The 11,083-nt window shown below is 40.9% G+C and overlaps 2 protein-coding genes across 4 annotated transcripts in view; one reads left to right on the forward strand and one right to left on the reverse strand.

Annotated features, from left to right (window-relative positions):
• The window catches only part of si:ch211-243j20.2 (uridine-cytidine kinase-like 1), a 22,578-nt gene extending 18,488 nt beyond the window's left edge, over positions 1 to 4,090 (reverse strand). For 2 of the 3 annotated variants that reach the window (XM_034900537.1, XM_034900538.1), the window contains exons 1-2: positions 3,942 to 4,090; positions 1,454 to 1,662 (exon numbers count right to left, since the gene is read on the reverse strand). In XM_034900537.1, the coding sequence (XP_034756428.1) occupies positions 1,454 to 1,662; positions 3,942 to 4,036 (304 nt within the window). In that variant the 5' untranslated portion in view covers positions 4,037 to 4,090. The remainder of the gene's footprint in view (positions 1 to 1,453; positions 1,663 to 3,941) is intronic. The other variant, XM_034900539.1, reaches the window with a different exon arrangement.
• Positions 4,091 to 7,143: 3,053 nt separating this feature from the next.
• The window catches only part of slc30a2 (solute carrier family 30 member 2), a 16,065-nt gene continuing 12,125 nt past the window's right edge, over positions 7,144 to 11,083 (forward strand). Inside the window, exon 1 of the mRNA XM_034900740.1 lies at positions 7,144 to 7,574. Coding sequence (XP_034756631.1) covers positions 7,492 to 7,574 — 83 coding nt within the window. The 5' untranslated portion in view covers positions 7,144 to 7,491. The remainder of the gene's footprint in view (positions 7,575 to 11,083) is intronic.

The raw sequence follows: 11,083 nt of genomic DNA on the forward strand, positions 1-11,083 counted from the left end.
TTTCCTTCCTCGACCTCCTGGGTTAAAGACCACAGCAGCCATCCTTCAGGACAACAAACCTGGGAACTGGGCCAGAACTACATGCTGGATGCATTTGCTGCCAACGCTTGTGTGTTTGTTGGTGCGCGCACACAGTGTGCGGGGGAACAGAAATAGTCTACAGAGCTACTTCTGTGGTATAAACAACTCTCGGTGAAGTGTTGAAATGGTTTTTTTGCCTTAGATAAGACCCATCAGAGTCAAAACCGCTGACTGGGACACTAAGGAAAAATCCCTGCAGTGGCTCCTCATTTCTGTTTATGATTACAACTTCAGACAGGTTATAGAAATACTGGTTCTCACTTGCTAAATGATTTATTAAAAATAAGAGAAAAGTCTTAGGTGAGTTTTTGTCTTCCAGCAGTAAAGCATAGCCTGTTATAGTGGAGTAAACTGCCTTATGCTGTTAGCAATAAAACGAGTCTAAAGAGATAGAAAACAACCTCTGATATCTTTGATATGAAAATTAATTATTCCCCTTTTGTCTGGGACTCACTTTAAGGACCTCTGGGGGTCCCTTGACCTCACTTTGAGAACCACTGCCTTAAGACAGCCAACAAATACTATAGCTAATGCTGCAGCTACACCTGCTCACATTCTGGTCCTTTTCAGTTTCATAATTTTACTTACAGGTTGTACCAGATTAGGTTTACGTGGTTTAATTTTCAGAAAACACCATATAATTGTTGTACTGCACATTGCTGCAGCTCCTCTTTTCACCCTGTGTGTTGAGCTCTCTGTTTTAGCTACAGAGTGAGGAATCTCACTTCTGTTCCATCTTTGTTGGGAGTCACATATGCGCAGTAAGGACTACTAGCCAGTCAGTTGCAGAGCATGAGGGAGTGTCACGCTAGCAGCTAGACGAGCATCATTATTAACGTGTTACAACGTGACGCATGTTTGTCTCTGAAATAAAGGCTGGACTACAACAGAGCTGTTTGGAGCAGTGTGTGAACAGTGTATTCTGTTGGAGATGGTAACTCCCTTTAGGGGGGGGGGGGGGGGGGGGGGGGGGGGGGGGGGGGGGGGGGGGGGGGGGGGGGGGGACTTTAGGCTTTGTCCTTTTGTCAACCTATAATGTGCACACAAAAAAATATATAACTCAAGAAAGGAAAGGGAAAAAGCCAAAAAGCCTAATATGAGCACTTCAAGACTTAGTCACAATACGTAGAATTGGAAAATCTTTGTCGTTCACCATTGGGAGTCAACCTAGAATCACAGGTGCTAAAAATCACAAGAAAAGGATTTTATGTGGTGTTAAGAATGTTTTGTCTTAAGTGTACCATTAGATTTTTTATTATTTGTGCAGTCCTTGCTTCTACAAAGAGAAAAACAAAATACATTGATAATACCTAAGCAATAAGACAAAGAAAAACAAAGTACAGCGGTATACAACAGTTGCCTGATTTCTCACCAATAACAAAAGCCTCTTTGAAGGTGGTCCCCGTGACGTTGTACCAAGGTGGTCTGCCGGCGGTGTAGATGGTGCGTTTATTTGTCCTCAGCAGCGGAGGCTCCGTCTTGGACTGGCTCGTGGTCCGTTTCTGGGGTGATAGAGACGGGGTCAAAGGGCACCGGGGGACACCGTTCAGGATGCCATCAAGGGAATCATATCCACTCCCACTAGAGCGACAGACAGGAAAGACAGCAGAAGCCAAGATCACACCGCAGACCGCAGCACGCTCACTCTTTCTATTCGGCTTTAGTCTCTCTTTGTTGTACTTCAATTACAAGCCGTATAAACAGAGTCTAGTTAACTGCAGTGCGTTCAAAAACACTAGAGCCAGCACTGGACTGTAAATCCAACGAGTGAGCATCACACCTGATCAAGTGGAAACGCACACAGGCACAGTCTCTGACTCTGGTCCCTGAGACTTGTTTCTTACATGTTAACTATTTTCATTTTCTGTTGATACACTGCCATCAGAAATGCCCTTTAAGCTCATAGTTGGCCCCGTGCTGCTGCTCAAACACAGGCATTTATGTTGTTTGGTAGTATCTGCAAGCTCCACAAAGTCAAGTCAAGAGTAGCCTTTTTTCTAATATAACTAATCAAAGTTATGATTCTATATATTAAAAATTGGCTGAAATTTAAAGCCTTTGTTTTTAGACGTTTGCGGAGCTGCAGATAGTCTACTGTCCTGCCGAGAGATGAGAGAGAGTCTCTGTACTCTGGTGTCTCTCTCTGAACTGTCTCTCCCCAGCGAGGTGTCTGCTGTCGGTGTGGTTGAGGGGGAGGAAGGAAGAACTCGCCAACCCTCCCCAGGAAATCACACCGCTGCCCTGATCAGCAGAGCACAGGGTGGGGCCACCATTCACATGAGTAAGGCTGTCATCATTTGGCTGGGACATATTGGGACTATTATATATCACGTGTATCATACCTGTGTTCATTTATTCAAACCTTTATTTAACCAGGCTAAATAGACCACTCATGTTATCTCCTTGAGATTAAAAATCTCTTTTACAAGAGTGTCCCGGCAAGTGGCAGCAGCACGGTGTCAAATAGACACAGACACACTTCCAGGTAAATACAGTACATAAAACACACTTTTACTCATATTTAACCAACAATGTCATCATAAAAAATGTGCAATGATAAAAAAAAAATTGCCGTGCATACAAATTAAAGGTCTGCTACCGAAGATGTGCTTCAGAGATACAAATAAAACTTTTAGAAACAGTTTGAAATACTTCAGTGTTTAGTTTTGGCTCTAATAATAAAATCCTGGATCAAGACACAGAACACCAACAGTCTCCCGTTGTGGATGAATGTGAGTCTCTTTCCATGGAAATGTCTGCCAAATCAATGTAGGTGGATAGGTGAATATAAACTTGTCTCCAAAAGATTTGTAACTTATAGTAGTGATAATGATCCAGACGTTTTCTTCTGTCTTGTTGTGATATATCTGCTGATGTAAAAAGCTTAAAATAAACACAGTATTCCTGTTTCCCCTTAATATTATTAAAAATAAACTGCTGCTTTTTAATGTCTAAATATCATACACTATAGTATATTAAAAATGTGATCCTTTGTTAGTATTTATAAAATATAATGGCCAAATTTTGACAGGCCTTTTTGCTGCACAATTAACCATAATATATCTGGGAAATGTTATACTGTAACATAATCAGAGATGAGATGAACGGACAGATGTTGTAACACCCAGCTACTCTCATAAGGACAGGTAAGCATGGCGGTCACCTACACCTGACCCCCCCCCCCCCCCCCCCCCCCCCCCCCCCCCCCCCCCCCCCCCCCCCCCCCCCCCCCCCCCCCCCCCCCCCCGATGCTAGCTACGTGTCCAGAATAAAACGAGTATTAGCCACAAAGTAGCATTAGCTTGCGGTGTGGAGCCATTTATATTTCACACCTGTCGTGCTTGAAACTATAACGTTATTCATGCAAAGCAGATTGGTTGTGGTTAGTGGTTAATTATGCCGAATTTACCAGGAAACATAAACGCTGTAAGTCAATGTTAACCCAATTCTTAACGTTTGACAACAATAACAAAAGTGCATAATTTGTCATATTGTCACAGAGGTCTGGCGTGACGGGTCCACAACATGAAGGACCGTTATATACGCGTTTTTAAAGCCAGAGTAAGGTAGCTAGGCAACGTTATAACCACAGGGTATAACGCCGCAAATGAACCTCTGACAATGTGTTATGACTTGGCCACAACCACTCTGTTGCTGTTGTTTCAGCGTTATTCGTATTTATTGGTTTTATTTATCTTTCGCTTTTGTTCACAACACAATGCGAGGGTTTGACTGTGGGAGACAGCGCGTTAGCGAACTTAGCTAGCTAGCTACCTAGCATGAGCTGTTATCACTGCTATGCTCCCCTAGTGTTGGGACTCGTCCCGCAGACATTCATCCATTATTATTTATTTAGTTACCTGTCAGACCTTGACATTGTCCGGTCCGCTTCCAGTCCTCCATCTGCCTGCTGTTCGTCTGGTTTAACGTTACGACCGCTGCTTGTTGTTTCCATGACGGCTCAGCCAGCGATCCTCAACACTAAACCATCTCTGGCTCAGCGCGGCGCGGAAACCAAAAACTGGGAGCGTCATTACGTCACGAAGCGTAACTCAAGCTGCATTTACGGTAATCGGAAAAATGGTAATTAGGTGTTTTAACCCTCATGTTGTCCTCGGGTCAAATTGACCCGTTGTCCTATATCAATGTTCTTTTTAATTCCCCAAAATAACATGATTGATTCCACCCAACGCTCTTTGACAAGTACACATCTCTACTTTCATTAATTTTGGGGCGTCTTATTCAATTTTATAGCATTTGAAAAAGAAATTGAAGTGTTTTGAAATAATATTGAGTAAAAGTTGACATATTCCAGTCTGTGATTATCATCAACATCCATTCCTTTAATTTTAGACTCAATAATTCCTAATTTCTGCTTTTCTAACTCAAACATTAGGTATCATTTCCTATAAATGTGGTTTATTCACCATAAATTCCAAAAATAACTGTAAAACTAAAGTTTATAAGTAAGTGTTACGTAGTGTTGAACATCAAAAAAGTGACAAACACTGAAAAAAGGGACAAAAACGTAAAATAAAAGTTAAAAGCATTGATAAAAAGCGTAACAAAAGTGTTAGATTTTCAATTTAACAGGTAGACAAAACAAGGATTAAAACATTTTATTCACTACTTTTTTCCACAACTACAGGGCATTTGGGGCAACTAATTCAATATGTTAAATCAAAAAAACACTAACAATACACAATGGCAGACCAAATTTAAATATAGCTCAACAGAGGACACATGATGACAAAAAGTGGTGTTTGCATCAGTTTAGACATGATAGCTGTCGCCTAAACAACACACTTTATAGATTACTTAGTTGTTTTTATTGAAATTATATGGTAATTTAGGAAAGAATCAAAAAACGCTATCACACTTAAGTTTGCATGCCATAAACAAGCCGCTGTCAGCCTCTCCAACACCTGCACCACCTCATACTACTCCACACTCTCTCTGTATATCTTAATTTTCTGTGTTTATATTTTTCCATTACAAGTAATTACTTTTTACAATATTATTTATGGTCACAGGTAAATGTACTTTATATTATGGTTACCTACTTGTGCTTTAATATTTAATTACACATTCAATTTCATTTTAACGTCACTTACTTACACCGCAATGTTGTGTTTTTGTACTATGGCAACCGCACTTTACAAAACCTTTATTAGACACCACTTTACATTCAGTCCATTCTTCTGCTTATTGTCGGTTGTTTGTGTGTTAGTTTGTGTGTTTACTTGTTGTTTTGTTGTTGCTCTCACTGTAGACACCCGCTGCTGCTGTAACAAGAGAATATCCCCACTGTGGGATGAATAAAGTATTATCTAATCTAATCTAACAAGTGCTCAATGTTTTTATGCATATGGTTAAAAATACCTTTTTGACAAATGTCAAGTAGCATACAAGTATCCAAACTTAACTTGTCAAAGAACAATAATAAACATAGAAAGCTGATTATGACCAAATTTAGGTTTGTCCTACTGGACAGTTCATCCATGGCCTACTGGCCCTGTGTAGTATTTTTATATCTTATGAATACATCGTGTTATACATGTATTCAACAACCACCAGGGGACTTGTTTACATCTTAGTCTTATAGTATAAAATAATGCTTCAGTGTGCTTTTAATTATGGCTTTAAGCCGTAATCAAAAGCACAGTGAGGCATCATTTTATACTGAAGGGTGAAAGCTTTTACATGTCACCTTTAGGGTATAACTAGGCTAAATAAATAAATATGTTAAAGCTATTCTCACAAGGCTGACTCCAACATGTACACCTGTAACATTACATCATGTTACATGCAGCACATTTTTTAAACATTGTGGTCTTATGTCATATCAAATATGGATCTTCTTTGTCTGAATCTTGTTTTTTTATACAGTCCTTGTTGAACTGTTTGGCTGCTTAAATGTGATTATTTAGGCTTTTATTTTGGTAAGTTTGTCATAAATCAGTTAAAGCTTGTTCTTTAATCTGACATCTATGTAGCCAACATGAACAATGACACGGAAATATTACAATATATAGTTATTTTACTTCTTAAACTCGAAGTAGCCAATCTTTTAGCGAGAGAAATGTAAATATTTGAATCGTTGATACGCGTTGATATTAGCCTGTGTACTGTATCTTTTCAGCATGGCATGAATCTGCTTTTACACCATCATATAGGTCAAGGTCGAGGTCAAGGTCACTTTATTATCCCAGAGGGGCAGTTTGGATTACAGCCAGAAGTAACAAAATATACACAGAACAACAAAACCTAAACCCAATCACAATAGGACTACAGAATATCATTACCAAGAGGGATAAGAGCCGGGGTGAGTGACCTTGTGAACCTGTTGGTTGTGCATCGCGGGGCTGACTGTAATCTACGCCCATCAATACAATCTATTATCCTGCATCCTCATGACAAGATAGGACTCTGGGACACCTCAATACTGCACTACGTGCAACCTGCACAATTGGTTTATTTACCTTTATCACATGATTTAAGCCGTTACACATTTTTGTATTCACATCTTGTACATATTCAAATATTTGTTCTTTTATTTATTCCTATGATTTCATGTATATTGTATGCATGTGTGTTGTATCCTAGTATTTCATTTATATTTATATTCTGTGCCGTGTGACAGATTTTACTGCTTTAACACCATCATTTCCCTTTTTTTGTGATCAATCAAGATCTATCTATGTAACAGATGTGAGATATAGAAAGCTGAGTTATTGATGCATTGTTATTCAGTGGTGTGAAAAATTCAGAATTAGAGGTCTGAACTGATTTAAGTGAACATCTGGAACACATGCTCACTGTACATTTAACACATATGTGTTAAATGTGTAACTTTTCAGGAGCCACTGTATACATTTATTTAGGCCAGCATTCTTTAAGTGAGTAAACCCTTTCTCTGTGTGTGTTTCTGTGAGTGAATTGATTTCCTGATGCTTGACCCATTAGGATCCACCAACCGGAGGTCCTCCACGGAGCCTCTCCCCCGTGGGACCACCGGTCAGGCTTCAGTGCAGGTAGCCTCCCCGTCCTGTCCAGTACCAGCAGCTGCAGTGTAGGGAGCGCTGAGCTGCGTCTCCATGTTCGAGGCTATCCACCTCCAACGCAATTAAAAACCTCCCTCGGAAAACCCCGCATGTGGTTTCCTCCTCCTGCCCTCTCGGCACCTGCAATGAAGGAAATGATCCGTCTGTTCTGAAGTCGCACTGCTCACAGGAGACATGTGGTCTCGGCTCACTGTCCCCCGCGTCCACTGAAGATCAGGGAACCGGACCTGTCGATTGTCCCTGGCAACCCCTGCAGCATCCTCCAGAAAAAGAAGACAGCAACCCCTTTACTCCTGTTTGTTTGTTAGATCTCACACGGGACGGCGGCTGAGCGCAGGCGGGATAAATGGATAATAACGCTGCAAATTCGGAGAAATCTCAACTGATCCACGAGAAGAGTGCCAAAATGTACTCTCTGAAACTACAAAGGTGGGGACACGTTTCATTTCATTGCAGCTGCATGAAGAAGGATGCATGTTGGAATACAACGCAAAGTTACCTGCACCAACCCAGGGTTTAATGTGGCACGCGGGTTCATAACGTGAGGCTCGCAGGAGCAAAGAACAACTGATTAGTGATGTCAAGTTCACCAGGTTTCTCTTAAGGGAAATTCTTTTTATTTTATATTTCTCAGTCGGATCTCTGCCGAAACAATCCCAGCTTGTTGCTGTATAGTCTCATATAGTAGGCTACAGCAGCCTATGAGCGTGTGTGTGCGTGTGCCTCTGTGTCTGGGGGGGGGGGGGGGGGGGGGGGGGGGGGGGGGGGGGGGGGGCTGTTACCGGGGTGCACGGTGAGCAGGCTGCCGCTCTTGCGGGCTTGTTTTATGTGAATGAACAAATTCATTTCCACGCTTGGCTCGTTTCTGGACAGCCTGTGACAAATGGCCCCGGGGCCAGCTCACTGAGCACGCTACGGAACTCATCATCTGTCATTAGGGGGGCCAGAAGCAGCCCCGTGCACGGCCAGCACGCAACAGGAAAGATTATACATTATAAACATTATATTATAGGCTACCTACACGTGAAAAAAAAGGCAAATATAAAGTAAATCCAGAGCGGTTTCTTCTCTGTAAGTTATATAAGAAAATATTTGGCAAGGACAGTCAGAAATTGACCTTTCAAAATACAACAATTTGGTCCATGACATGAAGATAAAATATATATTTATGAGATTAAAACAGATTGCTAAATCAGGAAAGTCAGCTGTCATGTTCCCTGTTCTGAAAAACGATTTCAACCAGCTTCTGATTCGTAGATAACCAATAGTTCTGCATCTTGATGTTTTTTTATTTTTTATTAATACTCACAAAATAATGCGTGCATTTAGGAGCTATGATCTTGAAACTAAAAAATTAAATTGGCCTGAAGTTAAAATTAAAATAAAGCCTATATGCAATTAAAAAAACCGAATGATTAAATGTGCAGGCCCATGATGTGCAGGGTTTTCATCCCCAAATGTCATAAATAAATTCTTGATAATACGACAGCCTCGTGCAGCAGATCCTCGTGGTTGAACTCGTGGTTGGTCTGCAGCTGCAGGAACCCGACACGCTGCTCCATGTCCCACAGCAGCGAGGCCAGTCTGACCAGTCCCCTTAATGCTGGGATCGGATCCCTCTGTGCCCACCTGCGCGCTCACGTGTCAGCTGCTTTACAGCTTTTTGTGGCTTTTTAGAGTCATTCACCTCACAAAGATGTGACCTGCCAGGCAAGAGAGAGAGGAGGAAATAAAAAACAGATTTGACAGAAGCAGGTGGTTGTTGTTGCAGACGTTCAGGCCTCCGAAAAACCCGATCATCATCTAATTCGTTTCTATAAATGAATTAAATGATTATTTCAGAGAGAAGCGATGCGCAAGTGCTGTTGACTGTGTGTCTGTGTGTGTGTGTGTGTGTGTGAGAGAGAGAGAGAGAGAGAGAGAGAGAGAGAGAGAGAGAGAGAGAGAGAGAGAGAGAGAGAGAGAGAGCGATGTGCATATGGGAACACATTTGGGATTTCATGCACCATTTGCACCGTGTGTGTGTGTGTGTGTGTGTGTGTTTACTGTCCTCTTCAGCGTTTTTTCCCAGCTGGCAGTAAAGTGTAGATAAAGTCACTCGTGGTTTAGGCCTGATATACTGTATATATATATATATATTTTTTTAATATTTATTTATATTTATATAATAATAATAATCTATATAATAGTTTTCCCGAACCGGACCCCTTCTTCACTGCCACTTGATGGTGATGAGGCATTCTTTATGAATGGTTTATAACATGTATTTATCAATGCTTTATAGATCAGTTATGAGCCATTAAGAACAACCCACCTATGTCGTTCAGAAGTTAATTAATCACATAGTCACAAACCAGCAACTATTTTAATAAATGTTGAATCCTTTCAGTAATTTCTGAAGCAACAATGGAGCTATGTTGCAGTGAGGCTTTGAAAAAAGAAAAAAAAGTCATTAGTCATTAAAAGTCATTAATAAAACCCACTGGTAGGCTACATTAATTGAGAATACAAATACTCGTTAGTTGCAGCCATAGCCATAATTAAAAAACAGCATTAATAAGAGCTCATCAAAGCCATCAGGAAAGGTTTGTAATTCATCATAATTAAACAATTTACTAAGTCAGTAATAAAGAGTAAAAGAGAGAAATGAATTAAACACAGGCCTGATGTTCTGCAGTGGTTGGCCACGTCACATGAAGGAGTCTTCATGATGACAATGAGCTAATAAGACCAGCGCTGATCATTGGATTCATCTCCTGGGTCTTCTCTTAAAAGGTTCATTAAAAGATCTATGAAACCGTACAAATAGATGCTCGTCACAAGCTCCCTGAGACCAAGGATATTCCTTCAAATGGCTCGTCTTCCAGAAGCTTACTATCATAGAAAAGAAATAAAACTGAAAATATTCTTCTTTTTTTTTAAAGAAGCTGGACATTGAGAGTTTGGACATTTCTTGGTTGAAAAAATACAAATATTCGATTCAATTAAATTCAATTCAAACAAGAGTTATCTTGAGACACTTTACAGATAGAGGAAGTCTAGACCACTCTAAATAATTTATAAAGCCACAGCAATGGTGAGGAAAAACCTCCTTTTAGGGAGAAACCTGGGCCAGGCTGTTGGTGGGCGGAGTCTGACGGCCGGTTGGGGGGGGGGGGGCGATGGTGTGATGCACAGTGGCAGTAATAGTCACAGTAATAATCCATTTCTACATTTAATTGATTAACTCACTGATTAGTTGACTAATTGTTGCACAGGGCACACCTTTAGAAGACAAATCCAAGTGTCTCACACCGGCAACAACCTGGCAACCCTAAATGTGTTCTTATTAAGAGCTTATAACTGATTTATAATGAATTAGTAAATGTTCAGTAACCGCAAATAAATCTATTAGTTACAAATCATAAGCCCCTTATAAAGGGAGTCTTTATACGGGGCTTAGTGTGACGTCCAGAACCGTTTGTAGAGAAACAAACTTAGGTCATCGTCATCGGCCACGGACAAGACTTTAATAATAATATTTTTATACTAATAATTTATACTCTGCACTGATCCCCCGTACAGGCCCCAAATACCTGAAATACACACACATGCTCAGGTCCTATTTAACCCTTGTGTTGTCTTCCGTCAACCCTGAAAAAGAATTTCAACATTATCGCTTTTTCCCACAATCTTGTCACTTTTTCAATGTTGTGGGTGACTTTTTTTTTTTGGTTGATATTTTTAATGTTGACATTTTAAGCATTTATTTCGACGGCCTATTTTTGTGACAAAAAAAACTATCAGTGTGCAGGCTGCAGCCTTCTGGGCCGCTGGCTGCAGCCCTTTAGACCGCCGGCTGCAGCCCTTTAGACCGCCGGCTGCAGCCCTTTAGACCGCCGGCTGCAGCCCTTTAGACCGCCGGCTGCAGCCTTCTAGACCGCTGGCTGCAGCCCTTT

The sequence above is a fragment of the Etheostoma cragini genome, chromosome 18, assembly GCF_013103735.1.
Source record: "Etheostoma cragini isolate CJK2018 chromosome 18, CSU_Ecrag_1.0, whole genome shotgun sequence".
Lineage (NCBI taxonomy): Eukaryota > Metazoa > Chordata > Actinopteri > Perciformes > Percidae > Etheostoma > Etheostoma cragini.